This window comes from Canis lupus, chromosome 15, assembly GCF_048164855.1.
Source record: "Canis lupus baileyi chromosome 15, mCanLup2.hap1, whole genome shotgun sequence".
NCBI lineage: Eukaryota > Metazoa > Chordata > Mammalia > Carnivora > Canidae > Canis > Canis lupus.
In genome coordinates this window covers 21,313,315-21,336,659 of record NC_132852.1, presented here as the reverse complement: position 1 = coordinate 21,336,659, position 23,345 = coordinate 21,313,315, and the positions used below count along the sequence as shown (strand labels likewise).

Genomic DNA, 23,345 nt, shown 5'->3' with positions numbered 1-23,345 from the left:
AATAATGTAGAAGGAAGAGTGAAAAATTTATGCTTTCACCTTAAGTATAGTATTGTGTACTTTAAATAATTTTATATTATAAAAATATAAATTGTACCCATTATATAAAGATGATTATACTTGTTTACATGTTTTCTGAACATTTGAAATGAGTCAGATACTTTCCATTGGGTGGATACAGGCCATCCAGAGAGGTGGTATATGCTCAGTTAGACTCATACCCCATCGTATCAGCCCCCAGCCACAGCTCTGCCACAGAACTTCCTTTCCTCCTCATAATAGGATTTGTGATTTTTCTTTCTGCTTTTCTCTTCCACTCATGACTGCCTTACATTCCAGTCTTGTCACCATTCTGCTATTCCCTTCTCTTATCTTTGAACGGGGTGATCTAAAGTGAGGAGAAATAAGATGGTTCTTAGGTATCTACCTATCTACCTTCAGTCTTTCTTACCTGATGGATTCAGCATTGGTACTTGTTTGGCAACATCATCTCACTGCTCACAGCTCACTCATCTTGCCACTCCCCCTTCCAGAATTTTTCTATTTCCTTTTACCCATGGAACAAGCATCTGCTTGTGTGAGAAAATGCCTATTCTATTTTTTCTCCGAAGAAGAGATCCTTACAGTAACAACTCCTCCCTTAGCATTTATGTTCAACTCTGTTTTTACCTGTATTTCCTAATAAAGAGAAAAGGGAAAGATAGTAAATAAATAGCCATTTTATTTATTATTTTCCTTTGTAACAAGCCATCAAAAAATCCCTCAAAAAAACCTCTTAAACAGCTTACTATTTTCCTCAGAGGCTGGAATGTGGAAGAGAAACTATGAAATCATGGTTTTCTGTGGTAGGAAAGGGAAAAGATCAAAATCTTTGTTGTAGCTAATCAGTAGCCATTCAAAAGGAAGCCAGCAGATTAATTACTGGGATCTCTCAAATGGCTTGCTCTAATACCCATGTAGCCCTTGCCTGAGGACAGTCCCTGAGCCACACAATTAGACCTAGAGCCATGAAAGGCCCTTCATTTGAGTGCTTTTCAGAATGGTGGGGAGGTGAGAGTTTCCAGTTTCACTGCAAAATAGACATATGTTCCTAACATGCTAAAATACACAGATTTAACTTAATATAGTTTTGTTATAATAGCATAAAACTTTAGGTCTTTCAAAATGGGCCTAGTAATCTAAATGATTTTTAATAAATTTTCTGTGGCAACACTGCCAAGTTCTACCCCATCGACTAACAGAGTAACTTAGAACTCAGTCTGCTGAAAGATGCCTGTATAGACGCCATTCGGAATATTGTCTGTTTGTGGAGATAGGAGGTAAAAACATTCATAGAGAACTTCTGTTTCCCCTTTATACTCTTATAAAAAGCTGCAATGTACTCTTTGGAGTGGCTATACTGCTGCCTTTGTAAGTCATTTTTTTGTTTGTTTGTTTGTTTGTTTGTTTTATTTGTAAACAGCAAAGAATTCCTGAAAGCAGGGGGTAGAGTTGAGCTTACTTCCTCATAGAGGTCTAAAATCTATGATTCTCTTGCCTATTTATAAAATGTTTATTAATAACCTTTGCTATAAAAACTCTTTACACGAAGAAAAAGTATGAAAATAAATATATTTATTAATAACTTTTATCTTGTACTGTATTTGTGTCATTACTGTCTTGGGAGATATTACATTTTATTTGACTTTCAAGTATTGCCATACAAAATGAAACAAGCTAAAAATACCTATTCAGGGGATCCCTGGGTGGCGCAGCGGTTTGGCGCTTGCCTTTGGCCCAGGGCGTGATCCTGGAGACCCGGGATCGAATCCCACATCGGGCTCTTGGTGCATGGAGCCTGCTTCTCCCTCTGCCTGTGTCTCTGCCTCTCTCTCTCTCTGTGACTATCATAAATAAATTAAAAAAAAAAAAAAAAAAAAAAAAAACCTATTCAAGTTACACAGCCAAGAACAGCAACCTCACCAGAAAGCTGTGATAGAGGATTAGGCTTCCATTTGTAAAATAGGATTTAAAAAAAAAAGATTTTATTTATTTATTCATGAGAGACAGAGAGAGAGACAGAGAGAGAGGCAGAGACACAGGCAGAGGGAGAAGCAGGCTCCATGCAGGAAGCCTGACATGGGACTTGATTCCAGGTCTCCAGGATCACACGCTGGGCTGAAGGCAGCGCTAAACCTCTGAGCCACCCAGGCTGCCCATAAAATAGGATTTTAAAGAGGAAATAATACCATTGATAATATAGCTGACATGTCTTGAGTGGTTACTATGTGACAGGCAATGTGCCTGAGTAACTGTCTGTAATATTTACTCTGCACAACATTCTTACAAGATTTGTGACTATACCTCAGTAATAATGGAGAAAAGAGATACTCTTCTGAAGTAAGGAATTATCTCCATGTTCCCAAAATGGAAAACAATCCCTTGAATAATTAGAGTAACTTACTCAGGGGGTTATATGCAGAGCGCATGCTTCCACCACAATGTACAGTTACCTGAAAGGGACTTTAGAGGGCATCCTCATTTCATATATGAGTACATTGGAGCCTCGTAAGGGATGAATGAACTGTCCACCATCATAAAATTAGCATGTGACAGAAGATGGGCCCAAACCTAGAGTCCCTGAATTCTATTCCAGTGTTCTTTATACCCCAGTAGTCTTCATCTCTTATTTGTGTTACAGACTCCCTGTCTTTATGTCTTAGAGATAAAGGTATAATTGTATACATTTAACTGAACCATAGGCTGCCAGTTGCAAAGGGTGTGTTTTCTTTTTCTCAGGAAAAAAAAAAATTGGTATCAGAAAATGTATCTATAGTAGTTTTAATGTTCTTGGTAGATGAAGCTAATTCTTTTAGAATATATACATAGCAGAGTGGTAAGTAGGTACCAAGAAACTCACTGGATATTTTATTTGTGATCACTTTCTTTTTCAGCTTCAAGAGATATTCAGGAAAAAAAATGAAAAGAGAGAAACAAAAGGAGATGAAGAAAAACGTGCAATGCTGGTAAGAATAATTTATAGTAGATTAAGGTGGGTTTTCTAGCTGAGTATTATTTTATTCTTGTTGAGAAAGAATATTTAAAGTCTGTAACTTTGGAGCTGTCCCTTTCAGGAAAACTTCCTAAAGTTCTTACATAGAAAAGTTGCTTCAGATTTATATGCATCTGTATCAATATTATATCAAATATTGATATTAAACATCTGTGTCTGTAATCACACTCATTATATCATTTTCATCCATATTGTTGTTAACCATGAGATTTGAAGGGTATATCATATAATAGATGAATACAGATCATTATGCATGAAAAAATTTAAAGGTGAATTGCAAAGATTTAATTATGTATGTGAGTGAATTTAGTGGCACTATAGCCATATGAATGTGGAAGCAAAAACAAGGAAATAGTGTTTCTTTGAATTCTTAAAAATACAGGCTCTTCACGGATGAGTAATGTTTTCAACTTTTTCTGAAGGTAGAGTTAAGCAACATTTCCCACCATTTTCCTACCAGTTTTCTCTTTGTCCCATATAGTTCAGCCTGATAGTATCCTAGGTTCACATAATAAAAATAACAAACAAGTACTGAGATCTTACTATCAGGGACTGTAGTAGATGATTTGCATGCATTTAACTTGCCAACAATTCTGTTATTATCTGTAATTATGGAAAAGCCAAGATTGGAGTCTAACCTGGGCAGTTCCCAAACTGTACTTTTACCCATTATAACGTATTTTCATCTGGTACTTACTTAGATAGCAGAAACACAGTTTTGTTGAGATGTAAATGATAACTGTTTCCTTTGCAAACTAGTGGCTCTGTACAGTAGTTTAGTTGGTCTACTTGGAATTCAAATAATTAACTTCAGAGAGTTGCAACATTTTTTATTATTTTCATTGTTGTAAGGATATGTAATAAGTTTTTTAAAAACATGGATTATCTGTAGCAAATGGTGCCATATTCAATCCTAATAGATTAAGTGTGTATTTATATTTATATTAATAAAATCAGATTATCAGGATGTGAAATACCTATTTTTCATAGGATTTTTGACTGTGATATAGTTATCAATATTTGTTGAGCCACCCCCAATATTCTAATTGACAAAGCTTATAGAAGACACTCAAAAAATCAAAGAGCTGATTATAATGTTAGCCAAGGATTAAAAAGAGCATTTCAAGTTGTCTAATTCAGGTCTCATGGTTTTCAAATTATAATCAATAAATCCCAAAGGAATTAACCCCATAATGCCATTTTTTAGAGTATTAGCAAACAACAATGGAGAATTAAATACCTTCAGAAATTTTGTTTTCTGTAGATAACATACTGAACGAGTAAGCAATTATTTTAATTTTGATAGATTAAATATACTTAACTGGATAAACAAGTTGTTAATAAAACATGAACTATGTTAATTAATCTTTTGATATACCTCAGTGATAGAATAGATTATATTTCAGTGGTAGATAGAAATTTAATTTTTTTAATTTAAGCATAATTGAAACAATTTTTACATTAGTTTCAGAATATTTATTTGTTTATTTATGCTACTTTGAAAAAGGAGTTATGGATCTTTCAGGAAAAACACAATACTGTTCTAATCTTTAACATTTACTAAAATACATAAATCAAATAACAAAGGGAGAGAGGAAAAGGAGACATGATAGCAGACAACCCATATTGGGAAAAGTTACACTGTCAGCACAAAGCTGGGCTCTGAGGTTTAGGTAAAGTTAATGCTGATTTAATGCAAATAGTTCATAATAGTGATACAATAAAACCTCGCTAACTTGGATTAATTAGGGAAAGTCTATCTGAATTATGAAATTTAAATTATATTAGCATACCCTAAGTTGTATAATTTTATATGTATATAGGTCAGTGAAGCATTCTCTAGTAAATATACGGAGGAAACTTGTTTTAAAAAACAAAAATAATTTATAAGTAATATACTGTATAATTTGCTTATATGTAAAGAAATGCTTCCTAGAGACATTGATCTGCACAGGTTCTCATAGGTGTTTATCGTACAGTTTAATTAGTGCACCTGAAATTTACTTACATAATTAGCTATTAAAACAATTCCTTAAAACAATTCAGAAATAATTTTTAGTACAGCCTCTGAACTAAACAAACAGCATTCTAAGACAGTAAAACTCTCTACAAATATTTTTATTATGTTTAACAACATTGATAATTAGAGGTAACTTATTGTTGATTATTGCCACATTTTAAATAATGCAAATCTGAACTGATGAGATTTTTGAGTTTTTAAACAGTTGATATTTGGCTTATAGTGAAAATATATAGATTTCATTAGGGAGACAGTGTAGCACAGGCTCAGAAGCCAGATTTTCAAAGTCTGAATGTTAGCTCTGTCATTCATTATCTGGGTGACCTTGAACAGGTCCTAACCTGCCTGTGCCTCAGTTTCTTCATTTGTGCAATGGGGATAATAGTAGTAATGACCACATGTGATCGTTACAGGGATTAAATGAGCTAAAACATGTAGCCACTTACCAGTATATGCTTCCGAAGGAAAGAAGGCAACATAACATTTCTGAGACACTCTGTGCTATATCCATTATAAATGTTACTCCCATGTAGTCCTCATTACATTTCTGCCAGGTAAGTATCATACCTGTTTTGCAGATGAGAAAGCCATCTTAGAGAAGTTCATTAACTTGCCTAAGATCACAGCACTAAAAATAGAACAAGATTCCACTGCAGATCTCTCATACCATTTCCACTGCCATGCTGCTACATCTAGATTTTTCCCCTAACCCGTATAGAATTGCTGAAGCATGTCTAAATGGAACTGTGTACTTCAGAGGAATGTTTTACTCAAAGCAATAGTTCTATCAGAAAGTTAAAATGAAAATGGTTGAAATGAGCACAGATTCATTTAATATTTAATTATGAGATTTGAAAACTTTGCTACTCATCTTTAACATTTATCCCACTTGTATTGTGTGTGTGCTCTATATAGAATGTAGCATAATGATTTGCCCTTCCTAATTGATTATTTTGTCGTCTTTTTCTTTTTTCTTTTGCTATACTTGGGTTCATTCTGAAATGTGACACTTCATTTGGCCCTTTGTGCTCTATGTCAGCGTCTTCAACTTTATGGATACCATTCTCCTACTAATAGTGTATGTACAATACTTTAAATGTTCTTTATGTAAATAGCCCTCACCTGTTATACTTATAATGCTATTTCTTTATATACAGCTATATCTGCTATTGAGAATGTTTAGGAATTTATTGAATATGATAAGGTGCAGCCAAGCCAAAATTTTTATTTCCTTCCTAGATTTATGAGAAGAATAAAATTTACAGAGCAATTGTATATTTTTAACTTTAGATTAAAATAAGGAAAAGCTGAGTGAACAACAGCCAGAAGCTCTGGTAAAATAATCAAAATTTTATATTTTTCAGCAGTTTTTGAAGAGTTAAGTACAAATTATGGAGCAGATTCTCAGGCTATGCTCCTGCAGAACACAGGTATTTTAAGATCTAGATCTTTCCATCAGCTATAGTATTTTCTCAATTCTAATAAAGAGAATATTAATAGATAGACTTTTCTTAGTCATCAGTATTTCTGCAAAATTTTTCTAAAATTTTTGATTCCTGGATACTGCCTGTGGTATATACAGAAGTCTGGTATGATACCTGATATGTTTAATGTATCAGTGTATCATGTTATTTCGCAAAGAGGATTATGATTTTCAGACTCTTCTTTTCTTGAAAAAGTTGAGAGTTCCTGCAAATGATCTTCCAGATATACTTATGCTAAGGTTTCTTCTTCTTTCCTTCTTCCTGGAAAGTCAGAGCTTGTTGGTTAGCCCAGCTACTAAACAACTGAGAATAGGCCATAGCCCCTTTTGTATGTAAATGTGCACAGTTCATTTAATTTCCCCAGGATCCTTAAGTCACTTAGAAGAATCTTTCAAATTATAGAAACTCCCTCTGAGAGAAGCCCTTGAATTCAGGTTTACTGACTCAGTGTCCTGCTGAAAGTGTTATAGTGTCCAACTCTACAAGCAGGTATGCTGTCTCCTATGTTGGAGAGTTAATCAAAATTCCAAACAATAAAATTAACTCTGTCCTAGATTTGAACATACATTGGAGAATGATTCAGCAAAAAATAAACCCAAGTTATCTTGCTTCAGTCACAAGGAATGGACCTAGAACACGTTGGAGAATAAGCCAAGTCCATGAGACCCTTATGACTGAAACATAATTGATACCTTACAATTACTTTGAACTTTTACAGCAAAATTCACTACTGTTTTCCATTAGATAAAGTCTGCCATTTTCTTAAAGATTTTAATGTTCCTCTATTAATCATTGCAAAAATTTGTAAGAATGTATAAAATGAAAATCTGATTATAATGCCATATGCCCTCCAACACTTAATAAATGTTAATAATACTTGTGAGTTTATTACTTAATCTTCTAATCTCGTGTGTCATTGCATGACCCATTTTTCCAACTGGCATTTTATATTTTTCCTTTAAATGCAAATAATTTTCATATAGATGATTATGCAGTTATTAAACATATACATTCCAGAGTATTATTGTTAAAAGGAAACAGGTACTAACATAGCTCTAGTTTAATTTACATATATAAATTGCAGTCACTCAGACAGTAAGAGAATAATATTAAGCAGATTTAAATTGCCTATTTCATTTATATTGTTTGCTTATTTAATAGGAAAGTAAATATATGATTTTACATTTTATTGTGGTAATGTTTGTTTATTTTTATTATTTAACTGAAGACATAATTTTTCCATCTAAGAATATAAAACATATTTTAAGTGGATATAACTTGATGTCATTTTAAACGATACCATCTTATTATTAAATGGATTACATGACTTTTCAACTCCCTTAGGGTTTACTTGGTTATATATACTGACTTTTTTTTCCCTCTAATAGAATGATTTTTTGTTCAGAAGGGGATGATTATTTTAAAAAATTTAAAAATGGAAGCACCAAGGGAAACTTGTTTAAAATTAGAAAAAAATTCAGTTGGCCCCAAAATTTATGTGAAATACCATGATATCCATATTGCACAGATATATTAGTACAATGTTATATATTAACTGGTAGTTATGTGCTGGTTTCCAAAATTGTAGATCAACTGTAGTGTCAAAGTATCTAATGCGAATACAGATCCTGGAGCTGAATATAACCTAAGATTCTACTATTAGGAAGAAGTTCCTGGTTTCTAGTTCTTTCCTGAAGTTCATTCAGGAAAGGTAGGGACCCTCCTGACTTTGACTATAGAAAGGTTCTGTGGCCTCCGCAATAGCCTGTTAGAAAATTTAATCACTCTTACAGGAGCTTCTGCCTGTATTATGTCAGATTATTTCTTGGTAGAGTGTAAGGTTGAACATTCTCCTTCATATCTATGAAGATAGTTACCTTATAGCCTTTTCTGTTGCAAACAACCGTGATTCTTCCCATATTTCTCATATTCAACTATTGATTATCTTGCCACAGCAATGAAAATAAGTATAAAAAATTCAAAAGAATAAATAGTGCAGAGTCAAGTATATTTTACTTTGAAATGCCCCATATGATTTCTTTAAGTGTTTTAAAGATTATTCTAATTACCCTAATTCTATTGTAATCAGAAAACATGCCAATTTTTATACAGTTTTCAACATGTGTTAAGACATGTTTTATGGACTAAAACAATGTGTTTGAAAAGAATGTGTATTCTCCAACTGGGGGTATAGGGTTATATTGTTAAGACCAAACATGTTAATACAGGTTTTAAACCTGTATCATTAATGTTTTTGTCAGCTTGATCTGTTAATTAGTATGTTAAAGTATACATTACAGTGATAGACTTGTTAATTTCTACTTAAAATTTTGTTATTTTAAATTTTTTATATATTTTGAAGGGTTGTTATTGCCTGATATAAGAAGGCAGATCTCTAGAAATGTTTTTTTGCCTAAAAATCAATATAGTTGTCAAAATAAATATATCAACTTTATTTTTATTAATATTTTATATATTTCTATTTCTATTTTATTTTTTACTCTAATAATGATGCAACTTTCTCTTATTTTTAAAATATACTTTTTAGTTCAGAAATTTACTGCAAAAAAAAAAGAAATTTACTGCAAACAAAATATAAATATAAAATAAAGAATAATAAAAGCTTAACCCTCATATATATCAATAAATAAAACATTGCCATGTCCCTAAATGCCCCTTCACAGGTCTTTCTAGTCATAATCCCTCCTTCTCCTCCAAAAAGATAACCACAATCATTACTTTTATATAAATCACTTTTTTGCTTTGCTTTGGGGTTTTACCACCTACTTAATGCATCCTCCACAATATTAGTTTTACCCATTTTTGTGCTTCATACAAATGGAATAATATTATATGAATTTTTCTGTTCTTGCTTCTTTGACACAACCATCAGGATTGTCAGTTTCATATGCACTGTTGTATCAAATCCTAGTTCACTTAATTTTTTTACTGTAACAACAGTTCTCAAGCATTCTGTTCTCTGGATCCCTTTACATTCTTGAGAAGTATAGAGGACCCAAAAGAGTTTTTATGTTGGTTGCATCTATATTTATCACATTAGAAATTAAAAGAGAAATTTAAAAGTATTTATTAATCTGTTTAGAAATAATAAATTCACAAGACAGATATTTTTTATGAAAAATAAGTTTAAAAATGTAGTGAAGAAAATGGTATTTCACATTTTTTTGCAAATCTCTATAATGTCTGGTTTAATAGAAGAGAGCTGTTTCTCATAGATGTTTCTGCATTCAACCTGTTGCAACCTGTTATTTTGGCAACAAATACTATCAGTTGTTGGCCTTGAAGTGACAGGCTCACTTGGTTCATTTTCACAAAAGTGCCTGTCAGCTACCAAAGTCTGAATCACTACAGTTTCTCTAGCCGTTGTTCTTGCAAGTAAAAATGACAGTTCATTAAATAAATGACTAGTTCATCCTGCAAAACAAACCCTTGCACTAATGTTTTTTTCTCAAGACAACCATCATACTTCAGAAGACAGAAGTGCTTTATGAATGTTTCTAGTTTCATCACAATAAATATGAAAAATATGTGTGCTCAAAGGTTAATTTTAAAAATTGTAAGTTTTATTCTTTAGCAAGTACATTCTTAAGTAAATTTCTTTGATGTGAGTATATGGAACTGAAGAATGTAATGATTTACATAGAACGTAATGATTTGTCTTTGATGCCATTGCTGTCACTGTACTAAGGCACCAGCAGTTTCACCCACCACACCAGCAATCAACACAGTACCAGAGGCAAATAATGTCTTTATGATACTTCTAAAAAGATATCTTTTATATTTTGCCCAACCTTTTCAGTTATTGTCAGTGAGAAGGTCAGTGCTGTTTACTATCCTGTCATTAATAGAAGTCTGATCTATCTTTTCAGCCTCTCTCCTTATATCCAGATATGTCTTCTTTAAAGCATATAATCTGTGTATTTTATTGGTTCTTTTTTATATGGGTTGATAATTTGTACTTTTTAATTTGACAAATCCAATCAATTTACATTATTGTGACTATTAATTTATTTGGATTTTAGCCATTGTATATACTCTTCTTTCTTACCTTTCTTTTGAATTAACTAAGATTTATTTTTACTCTTTTCATTTTCCTATTAGTTTAGAAGACACTCATTATATTTCTATTTCTTGTATAGTTATTCTTGAAATTTTAATACTAAGTATACTTAAAATAATCAAGTCTCTCACTAGATAGGCTCTATCTTCACCTCTTCCTTAAAAATAGTCTTACAGTGCTTTGATGTCTTTCATTCTCCTGGCAGGGATACTTGAGGTTATACAATTTTTTTTTTTTAAATCTCAGAAACTAGATTTCTTAAGTATATAGTATCAGTGTTAGTTTAGAATTACATATTTAGGGATCCCTGGGTGGCGCAGCGGTTTGGCGCCTGCCTTTGGCCCAGGGCGCGATCCTGGAGACCCGGGATCGAATCCCACGTCGGGCTCCCGGTGCATGGAGCCTGCTTCTCCCTCTGCCTGTGTCTCTGCCTCTCTCTCTCTGTGACTATCATGAATAAATAAATAAAACCTTTAAAAAAAAAAAAAAAAGAATTACATATTTACCATTTCTTAATCTCCTTTTTAATCTCCTTCTCTCCTAATTTTTACAATATTAATCTCAGAACATATATATCCTCAAGTGATGTTCTTTCTGGAAATACTTTATTTTGCCCTTATTTTTTCCCAGTTGTATTGAGATATAATTGACATATAATACTATATCAGTTTAAAGTGTACAACATAATTTGATATGTATATATATTAGAGAATGAGTACAACAGTAAGTTTAGTTGATCTCTGTCACTTCAGATAGTTACAAATTGTTTTTCTTCTGATGAACACTTTTAAGATCTACTCTCATAGCAACTTCCAATACATAGTACAATATCAACTGTAGTCACCATGCTGTACCTTACATCTCCAGGACTTACTTATCTTATAACTAGAAGTTGGTATCTTTTAACCATCTTCATCCACTCCTCTACCCCTCAACCTGCTTCTAGCAACTACCAATCTGTTCTGTTTCTATGAATTCATTTTTTATCTTTATTTATCTGTGCCCTTATTTGGGAAGATAATTTTACTAGATATATTATTGTAGTTTGATATTTATTTTCAGCAAATTATATCATTCCAGTCTTCTGGCTTCTGTTATTGAAATTGAAAGGTCAGCTCTGAATCTAATTATTTTGTACTTAATCTTGTTTTTCTTTCTACCTACTTTTAAGATTCTGTTTCCTTTCGTATTCTACAATTTTACTACAGTGTATCTGTCTTTTGGCCTTTATTTATCATGAAATTTATCAGGCTTCTCAAGTATGGGTATTGTTTTCTTTCATTAAGTCTTGGAAATTCATTGCCAATATCTCTCTGGATATAGTCTTTTTACCATTTTATCTGTTACTACTTTCTGGAACTTTCATAGACATTCATGTTGTCTTCTACGTGTACAACTTTTTCTTAACTTTTCTTTAATAATTTGCCATATTTTTATCATCACATTGCATTTCTGTATAACTTATTCATATTACATTCGTGTTCACTAATTTTCTCTCTAGCTACATGTAATATAATACCAAGCTTCAGTGGTTCCATCTTTAATGTCCAGAGGCTTTATTTAGTTCTTTTTCTGATCAGCCAACTAATTTTTGGTAGTTTGTTTTTACTAAAAAAATCCTTTCAAATACAGCTTCATATTCTTTAAGCTTATTAAACTTATTTTATATTCTATACCTAATAATTTCAATATCTGAAGTTGGCAGGTCTTCTATTTTTGTTTATTTGTTTGTTTCTGTTGGTTCTCACTTGTGGTTTATGCTCTTCTGTGTTTAGTAATTTTGTATTTTGAGCATGTATTTGTTGGAATGTGTCTGTGGAGACTCATTACTGACTGGGTTAAGGGTGTGTGTGTGTGTGTGTGTGTGTGTGTGTGTGTGTGTTTCTGTGGAAAATTGCAGTTCTATGTAACTTGAAATTACAAGTCTCAGATTATAGTTTTCCAGGCCACAGTTGTCATAATGGCACAGATTATACAAATTTTTTTATTGTTTGTTTTTAATTTTTGTGTATGTGTTTTTTGAGCATCACTAATAGTAAAGACAGTTTACTCTCTGGTTCTCTGGGCTTCTGTTTTGTTTTTGTTTTCCAAGCCTGCCCAATCTCTGAGTATAATCTTTCCCAGATACTAACTGTAAATAGGGTATTTACCTCTTCAGGGAGCCATTATTCTGCTTACCACAGTGATAATATTCCCTTCTTGAAATCAGTCTTCTTTTTTCCTAACTTTGTTTTCTCTTCCGTCTTTCCTGTCTCTCTTCTTTTATTTCCTTTCTTCCTTCTTTCCTTCTGTTTTAGTCAATTCATGTTTTTATAATAAAAATACCATAAACTGAGTGGTTTATAAAGAACAAACATTTCTCATTGTTTTGGAAGGTGGGAAGTCCAAGATCGTGGAACTGGCAGATGCAGTGTGGTGCGTGATAAGGATCTACTTCATGGCTCATAAATGGCACTTTTTCCCTATGTCCTTATGTGGTGGAAGAAGATAAGGGAACTCCCTTGGGCTTCTATAGGCACTAATCCCATTCATGAAGGCTCTGCCCCACCCCACCTTGACCTGATAATCCCCTCCCAAAGGCCCACCTCCTAATACTATCACCTTGGGGTTTAGGGTTTCAGCCTAGGAACTTTTCAGATCATACCTCCTTCTTTCCTTCTATCATTAATGTCATCATTAATTTCCTTCTGTCATTAATGTCTTCAGTAGAATTCCTACTTTAGCTCAGCCAAAAAGGCATAGGGAATTCTTGACCAAAACTCTACTAATAACAGACTCTAAACCTCGGCAAAAAATGTGTCATACTTACAGAATACAGTACATTTGAGACATCATTTTGCCTGTGCCATTCATTTTTTAAGTTCTTCTGAACTATCTATGTCTTCTTTTACCTCTTTTAATAAAAGTCTACAACTGACTTAACATTCTAGTAAGGAAGCCTAAAGTTCATGTATTAATCAAAGACCCTGAGAAGAAGACTTAAGGAACTCTTTGCAAATTTTCCCATATTTACATATCAGAGCATCATAATGTCTATTACATAACCATCACAATGCTCAGTTAGTTATATTTGGGCATCTCCCCTCTCAGTCTCTCTTTAGTCTGTAGGCAGATACTTTGGTTTTGTATCTGCTTTGCATTTCTTGCTATAAAATCTATTCTGATTGTCATTGCTACTTTAAGCTTATTTTAAATACTATATTTTTCTGATATTGAGCTTTTCCACTAGTTTTGCATGTTCTGAAAATTTACTCTCATCAGCTAAATCATTAAAAAATTAAATACTGGCTCCTGAAGAGACACGTTTATAGGAATCTATGACTATGCCAAGAAAATCACTGATATATGAGCTTTTTTCCCCTTAATATAGAAATGACAGTAGTTGCTGTGAGAATATTATTCCTTTTCTCAGAAACTCTAATCTAAAAGAGCATGGATAAAAAACCATATATCAGCAGTTACAGCAACTCAGTTATGTATTCTATCATAATTTAATCTTTGGACCTAAATATTGAGTGTGAAAGCTTTCAACAGAGGGGACTATTAAGCTGTTATGTTCTAAATAAGATTTTTTTAATTGAAAAAAGTAAATATACATTCTTAAAATATTTTTAAAAAGAAAACATCTTAATCTCACCATTCAGAGATAATCATCATGTTCGAATATATTTACTTCTATGCTCAGAAAGTGTATTTTTTTCTATAGAGATCCATATCAATATAGTTTGTCAAACTACTTTTACCCTTTAATATTTTGTAAACATCCTTCTGATGTCATCCATGTTGGTGTGTGTGCATATGGGAGTGTGTGTGTGAGTGGTGATGGTGACCAGGGTTGGAAGAAGGAAGGAGGCATTACTTTACAAAGTGAATCAGTTATTCCTGTTAACCTCCAAATAGTAGTGTGGTCAGCCTGATTTTCTAGTCCGATAGGTTTAACAACCCCTTTCTTTATCATATACTAACCTTTTCATTTACAATAAAAAATGTATCCACATTGAAAAATATTGAGATAATATTTTCAGAATATTCAATCTAGCTAACATTTATTGAGGTTCTACAATATATTTATATAAAGAGATGAACTTTGTTCTGAATTCAGCTAATTTTACTTTGCTTATAACTCTTAGTTAAAGTTTGTTTTGTTACTAGAGGGTGTGAAGAGTAGATTCTCTGACATATTGCTGCATTTACACTGATTGTAATAAATATTCTACATTTATCTAAGTGGTTCCTGCAAAATAATACTTTATTATTAAGATTTTATTAAAATATAGGCAGTAGGCAGTGTTTTTCTAATTAATAATAATGAATTAAAGCTTAGTTTTTTGAAATAACTCCTAAACACATTATAGTTTTGTTAGTGGCACCAGACTTAAAATAAACACACAAAAATAAAAGTTCTCTTCATCATCAGACACTCACTCCTATGTACATCAGGCAGCATTTTCTTCTCACAAGAACCAGAATACTAAGCCTGAGACCCTGTGAAATCTTCTCTGATAAATCCTGACAGAAACTGCATTTAATTATGTTTACAGAGACCCAAGTTACGCTTGTACTTCTACATTTTCTTTTTTTTTTTTTGTTTTTTTTTTTTGTTTTTTTTTTTTGTTTGTTTGTTTGTTTTTGTACTTCTACATTTTCATATGAAGATTAGACTGCACATCTTAATCATGATTTCACCTTCTTCAGATTAGCCAGTTCTGAGACAGAAGCTAGTGTTCTGTCCTTGCGATAGAGTAGAAAGTACTGTATCTACTCACAGTAGACAAACCTACCAAATTCCTGAGTAGCTTTGACTAGTTTAACCTAAACTGGCATATTTCTTTTTGACAAGTTTTAGATTGATTTGAATTTTGTTTCTCTACATGTGAATGTGGTCATTTTTATTCTTTGATGCATCAACATGATATATACTAGGCAATAATAATTGATTTTTAAATTAAGCATAATTTTTATAGGTTGCTACAAGATTACCACAATACTCTCAGAATGAATTTACTTCACATAAGGTGTGAATAAAGTTTTTGTTTCACACTTTCTTAGAAGTTACCCATGTTTCAGTAGACAGCATGGGGAGGGCTGAGGAATGTGATTCTTTTTGACAAAGCCACATTGTATGTCCAGCTAGTGCTTATATACCATTACACCTTTGAAAATACCCTGGGTTTACCAGCAATGTAATATAATACTGTTGTGCGCAGCAGAAAACAAAACAGGTAAGCTAATGTGTTTTCTTTTCAAGGTTGGCTAGAAGAGACTTAAAGTGTATAAATTATCATTCTTTGTGACTATTCTTTAGATTTCAGATGTACTTCTTAAAACTTCTACAGGTACTTAAAACAGATGCTGAGGAACTTGTCTCCAGAAGCTATTGGGATACACTGAGACGTAATACAAGCCAAGCACTCTTTTCAGACCTCGCAGAGGTATAATTAAACCTCAACCAGGACCCTGTACTATTTGCCATTTTGTTAAACTAGTCTTCATTTCATTTTAGAGTTATAATGATGAAACCAAAAATAATTTTATATTTTCCTTTTTCTGCAGTAAAGCAATAATTTCTATATGTAAATGATATATTTGAATATGTCACCTGTGTTGGCAGGGGCTGCAAGATCACCTATAAGAGTCTATGTTATATAATATAATAGTCTCAACTTGCTTGTTGTAGAAAATGTGACTTTCCAACTTAATTAAAAAGAGATATTGTTATTTTTAACTTAAGGATCACTTTAGGAAATTTGAGAATACTATTTTATAGTTTCACTGAATCTTTTAACCTTATAATTTTACATTGTTTCATGAAGTGTTGAAACTTCTAACTTAGTAAAAGACAACTAATGCTTTAGAGTTATGGTAGATTCAAACATTTAATTTCCTAATATTAGTTGTGTGTAGCTTACCAAGAGTGAGTAAGGGAGGTATGGTAGGAGCAGTCAATCAAGGAAGGGAGGATTACTTTAACTTGACATTGTTTTGGGTTGCCAGTGCATAGAAAATTAAAAACAGACTGACTGTTATTTATTATTATTTTGGAATTCCATAGGCATGCACCTTATTGCTGCACTCAGGTGGACTACTTCCACCACTCACTCATCATGCCACTGTTACTAGGGATTTGTCATTTTGTTTTGGGTTTATTTGTTGTTTTTTTTAGGGATTTGTCATTTTAAAAGATGGACTATATGTCTTCTACATTAAACATGATTTCATATATCCTATTAAGAATTTATTAGAAATGACTATCAGTCTTACCACAAAGAACTTTTCAGTAAATACGAAGATATATTTTTCATTCTTTGCATCTTTAAAGCTGGCTTCTCCTTTCGTTTTCTGAAGTTTGACTTTTAAAAATTATGCCTAAAAATATCTATAGAAGTAAACTGGAACCAGGTGTGACTTCTCTTATCTGTATGTAGTGTTTCTCCAATTGGCATCTCTAGACTGGCACAGGTACTTAGAAATGTTAATGTTGTCAGTTGTGCTCAATTTTTAAAATCCCAAAACAAATAAATAAAGCATTTTGCCCTTTCTCTAATTTACCCCTGATATGTCAATATGATGTAATTATGATCAGTAATTAACCTTTTAAAATCACCTTTTGGGTTTGAACCAGTTTCTTTAGGCATAAAGTGGTAATAGATGTTTCATGTAAGATATTTCAGAAGTACTTAATTCTATAATCATTTATGCAGGCACATACTAGTCAGTGCCTACAAATAAGAGCAAATAGGGACATTGGCCCTAGAGTCCTAGAAACAAACTGGGTCCTAGCTTCAAACTAACAGGCCTATCACTGCTCTCTCTCCCTCCTAGATTGTTCACCTTGGCCTCCAGCCTATCTGTAATCTAATTTAACTCTGCTCGAAATTCTCACAATTAGACACAATCCACTAATTCAATGTTGAATTTAATTCAAGTCTTGGGAGGTTTAGTATTAGAAGCCTAGTCAGTTCTTACATACACTCAAAGATTATAAGGTAGGCATAAGACCTTTCAAAGATGTTTATCATTCTGTCAGAGGTTGCTGGAGCTGGCTTTTATGGCTCCTAGAGTTAATTCTGTACATGTCTTCCAACTCAACATCCGTAATATCCTATTGGTACTTGAAAGTGGCTATGATAGAAGTATTAATACCATAGAAATTGGCAAACACTACAAATCAGGCTTTTGTTTTGTTTCCTAAAGAGCTAGTTTACTAGCATATCATGGGCTATAATCAATCCACACTATAATCATAAATTACAAAATTAATTAATGAATTGATTCAAACATCATGAAAGTAAATCTGATAGAAGAAAGAAGAAAACAAAACTTACATTGTATTCTAAAGTAAAATAATTATTTGGAGATTATCTCTTACTACCCTCCCACTTTAGAAAGGATAATTGAAAATTAACCGTAGTTGAGTTACAACTCATTGAAATTCCTTATAGGTTACTACTAATGCCACCATAACATTGAATTGCTTATAGTAGAAGTATTTCAGGATTCAAATTGATTCAGAAGGAAAGCTTAGAAATATATTTGATTTCCCTCCCCTTTGCCCTTAGATAGAGTTCAATAAAATTATTATCCCATTGTAATCAGTAAAAATAGGTTGAAAGATTATCTTAAAATCTGTAATATTTTTACATACTTTTTAATTCCATGTAAATGTATCTATTTTATTTTTGATGAAATCATTTGACAACAAAGATAAGGGCCTTTCATGTAAATGGCCCATGGGATTTTTTTGTGGATTTTTCTTGCTTTGTTATGAAAACACCTGAATTCATTTTATTTTAACAATGGACACAAGAATCAAAGGGATAAAGTCTCTATTTTTGTCCCAACTCCCCTGTGATTTAAGTTATATAACACTGTTAGGATACTAAGGACACTGGTATGGTTTTCAATGACTCCCAATAGTGCTCTGTTTCATTGAATGGGGAGAGAAAAGTTTTCACCATTTCCATTTTCTAATTTTTTTTTTCTAATGTCAAACTGTTACTTATGCCTCTGTGGGTCTGGATTATCTGGATAAGTGCAACCTAAGTCTAATAAGATTTTGATGATGAAAGACTGTAAACGAAGATCTGCTCTGCTCAGTAGGCATGAGAAAAGCTGAAAGAATGAGGTCATTATAGAAAACCTGTATAAAACAAAGCCATCTCATTTCACTGTGTTAGATTTTGAGGTAAAGGACATCACTGCACTAAAGGAAAACATTTCATAATTGTTACCTGAGTTCACTAATTTTGGGTGTTCCTGTGACCTCTTATTTGAAGGCATTTTTTGGTCAGATCTATATAACACATATGTAGTTTCAGTTAAAAAAGAAGTAATAGTGTGCCATGTAAAACTTTTTTCCACTAAGCTTCAACATTATTATCTTTTCTGTCTTGTCAAGTCCTTTTTCAACTGAAATATATTGATTTGGCAAAAATAATAATAATATTTGTTGAGCATGTACAATATGCCAGTTAGTGGTAAATGATTTAGATGTGTTACCAGATCCTCACAACAACACTTTAAGGTAGGTACTGTTGTTATTCTTGAGGGTAATAATATCCTCAGAGAGATTAACTTCCCCGAGGTCACTTCGTTAATAAGGAGAAAAGTCAGGATTCAAAGGCAGAATCCTTGACTGGCTTTGAGCTCATCATCTTAATATGCTCACCACACCAGTGTTTATTTGTGAAGTAAGCAACTTTTCTAAAACGCCATGGCCTCTCTTCTGATTTACCTTATCTCTCCCCCACATTCCACCCCTCCAGCTTCTAGATAGATACCCCAGTTCCTAATGTTGATTTCTGATTCAATGGAACCTCCAGAGCTCTTGTGCTCCATTAGGCATGCCTTCTCAAATATTTTCTTCCCAAACTTACTTAAGCTTGTTCCATGGATAATAATGGACTAGGCTTGATTATATACAATCACAAAAGACTGTTTATAGATCTCTCTTTTTTCCCAAAGGTCTTAATGCTTTATTCCAAAGCATCTTATATGCCAATATTAACATTTATATGCTTCATTTAAACTCATAGTCTAATTTTATCCTCAAAACCATGATCATAGATAGTTTTATGCCTATTTTACTGATAAGGAAACTAAAGATTATGAACTCAGGCATTCTGATTTTAAATCCTCTTCTTATAGCAGTCTGTCTCCTCAACCTAAAGCTATTGTGAAAGTAATAGTGTCTTTTGAGCACTACTCAAAATTATCCTAGTCTGTTGTCATATATAGAACACTGAAAGGTTGGCACCACTAATATTCCTCAATATCCATTATAAGCTTGTTTAGGAGGCATATTTAAAAGATAGTATGTGACACCTGGCTTCCAGGTTCTGTTACTTTCTCCCTGGCAATCAGATCTTTGAAGAAGTTATATATATTACAGGGGAGGAAGTATATACACACACACAAACACATTTATATATATGAAAAATACTTGGGACCTGTCAGCAAACTAAACTAAATAGAAATCTTTCAACCCAATTATAAGAAGGTTATATGCTAGAGATTACTTAGGAAAATCCAAGCTAAACAAAAATAAATAAGACTACACAATTTACTAAAGAGCTTCAACAATTTTAGATAATTTAAAGTAGAAGATACCCTACATGTTGGAGGTTTTAAGAGAGGCCTAAGTAATCAAAGAGGCAAAGGGACCACTTAAGAAAAACAAGGATTAAAAGAAGGCATGTAGGAGGGAAAAAGCCCAATCACAAGATGTCTTTATGATGCCAAATTAGTCATTAGAAGTTAATAATATTTGGTCTAGGGAGAAGGAAATACAGATCCAACAAATGTAATGAAGGACAGAATAGCTATCTTTATGAAAGATTGGGAAGAGAGCTATAAGAAATCAAAAGATTACCAAGAGTTAGTGTGAAATGGGTAAGATGAAGACTTTTTGTCAGAGATCATAGAACACAACTTACCCTCTGTAGAGAAATAAATACTTTTTACTTCTGTTTTCTGTGAAACAGAATACTGTCCAAGAAGTAACATTTCAGGTATGTACCTTTGAATGGACATTTACAGCTAATTTTTTAATACAGAAAATGCTAGTTATTATTAAGCCTCTTATTTTTCTTATATTTCCCAGGATAATGTATGGGGGAGAGTTATAATCATTTGAATTTTATGATTTTTGTACCTGAGTTTATAAGATAGATATGAGTTAATGACCAAGTGAGGAAGGAAGGAAAAAAGAGTAAGGAATGGAAGAGGAGGGAGGAAAAAGAAAGGAAAATCTATAAAACCACATTAAAGGAAAGAAGGACTACTTTCATAGGCCATTAAACTTTATAAGGACTAGAATTAAATGATTTTAAGAATACACTTGTTGGAACCTCTGGAAGTCCTCTGGAATTAATCTCTTATCCATTCAAAAAATAATGTAAGACTTTTAAGGAGTTTCTCAAAATACAGTATCTTCTGTTTATCATAAATATGGAATACAATAGAAAAGTATCATGCTCAAAGGAAACTATTTTGTGCAGCTTAAGACCATTCTTTTGTCAGCCCTGTATATTCCATACATCTGAAGAATTTGCCTCTTTTGAACATCCTTTAAAAAAATTGATTTTTTAGGTTGATTAGGAAAATCTGAACTAAATGACATAAATGAAGATAAAACATTTAGATGATTACTAAAAGATTTTAATTATTTTAGATAATTTAAAACACAGATATCCTTTTTTTTTTTTTTTTTTTTAATTCATGAGAGACACGGAGAGAGAGAGAGAGGCAGAGACACAGGCAGAGGGAGAAGCAGGCTCCATGCAGGGAGCCCGACGTGGGCCTCGATCCCTGGTCTCCAGGATCACACCCTGGGCTGAAGGCAGCGCTAAACCACTGAGCCACCCAGGGATCCCAAACACAGATATCCTATATACATACTTTGAGGTTGAAAATTGAAAATATAAAAAAATAAAAATAAATAAATAAAGAAAACTAATAATATAGTCCTATCTTTAAATTTTTTTGAGGATAAAGATAATATCAGTCATATTTCTATTTTCAAATATTGCACTTCATTTTAACTGCAATGGCATTTATTAGTGCAGCCTTAAGCTTTTCATTCTAATGTTAATACATTCATGTTCTTGGCATTTAAATGTTGATAAAATTCTTTGAGATATATTGGGTATCCCTATTCTGTTTGTTTATTTCAGCTAACCTTTAAATTGTGATTTTTTTTAAGCGTGCTGATGACATTACAAGTTTAGTAACAGATACTACACTGCTTGTACACTTTTTTGGAAAGAAAGGAAAAGCTGAGCTCAACTTTGAAGATTTTTATAGGTGAGCTTAATTTTGTATTTGTTTTGAAAAATGTTAAAATGCTAAAGTCAGTGGTCTTTAGGAATAATCTGATGCAGAAACACTCACCTGTTTGCTGATTTCATCTTTTTTTTTGTTTCATCTTCTTAACTGAAGATTTTCTAACAAGCATTTCCATCAGTACCTGTATACTAGTCACTATACTGATAAGTATAATGGGAGGTTACTGAATGATAAGAAATGCCTGGATATCTGGATTGGTCATTTCCTGATATTCCTAAGAAAGTATATTACCAACTCTGTCTCAGCAAGCCATAGTAATAAGCATGGATATAGTGTCTACTGTAGTAAATCCCAGGCACTACACAATAACTCTCTTAAGTCTCATTGCTACCCTGCAAAGTCTTTTTGTTATCCTCATTTTACAGATGAGGAAGCCAAAGCCCTGAGAGGCTGTCACTCTTCATTTATCTGTTGATAAATCATCTGTTGCCATCATCTTTCATTTATCTTATTCATTCTTTATGTTTTTGTCATAGATTTATGGATAACCTTCAGACAGAAGTTCTAGAAATAGAATTCCTTTCCTACTCTAATGGGATGAACACTATCAGTGAAGAAGATTTTGCTCATATTCTTTTACGATATACAAATGTGGAAAATACATCAGTATTTTTGGAAAATGTGCGTTACAGTATACCTGAAGAAAAGGTACCTGAAGAAAAGGTATCTAATTCCCTATATCTATTTTATTACATATATTATCTTATAATTGTGTACATCTATAGAATATATCATCCTTTCTTAGTTCTTTTTCTCCTCTGTGGATTATTAGATATTTTGGATATATTTCATTCTCTTTTCCTCAGTGTCCTAAGTTGTCTGGCTAAATTTTAAAAATTGATTAATGTAAAATTCTGGGTAGAGATTCATTAGATCTTAGATATGCTTAAAACCTTTAAGGTTATTAGCAGTTGTTTTATTCAAATTTTGAATATCGTTTTTGAAGAGAATTCTGCTGAGATATATGCTTTGACTACTACATAAACATCCCCTCATATAAAAGTTTATATTGACATCATTTCAGTCACACTTTATTTTGTAATATTCTTAATAAAAGGTCATTTGAAGATGGCCATTGATGAGTGAGTGATCTTATCAGCAAGTGAAGTGAAGTGAAGTTTTTCAAAGAGTTTGGATGGCATGAATGGTTAAGAACGTGGGACAACTGATTGTCTATTTGTTTAGCAGCAAATGTGTTGTCAGCAATTCTGAGCAGTTGCATTACCTAGTGGTATTTGAATGCATCACTGCAACTAAATAGAACTGGTGTTACAAGTACCCCTTCAAGCATGAGATGTTTTGGATATATTGCCTTCTATTTGTGTTTATAGAAGGGTCAAGTTAATCTATCCAAGAGAAACT

General features: G+C 32.6%; 1 protein-coding gene across 6 annotated transcripts in view; it reads left to right on the top strand.

Annotated features, from left to right (window-relative positions):
* The window catches only part of MICU3 (mitochondrial calcium uptake family member 3), a 95,555-nt gene that overhangs the window by 58,568 nt on the left and 13,642 nt on the right, over positions 1–23,345 (top strand). For 2 of the 6 annotated variants that reach the window (XM_072776209.1, XM_072776204.1), the window contains 5 exons: positions 2,934–3,005; positions 6,112–6,150; positions 15,974–16,069; positions 21,841–21,941; positions 22,460–22,631. In XM_072776209.1, the coding sequence (XP_072632310.1) occupies positions 2,934–3,005; positions 6,112–6,150; positions 15,974–16,069; positions 21,841–21,941; positions 22,460–22,631 (480 nt within the window). Of the gene's footprint in view, positions 1–2,933; positions 3,006–6,111; positions 6,151–15,973; positions 16,070–21,840; positions 21,942–22,459; positions 22,647–23,345 lie in introns of all 6 variants that reach the window. The other 4 variants (XM_072776206.1, XM_072776203.1, XM_072776207.1 and 1 more) reach the window with 3 other exon arrangements.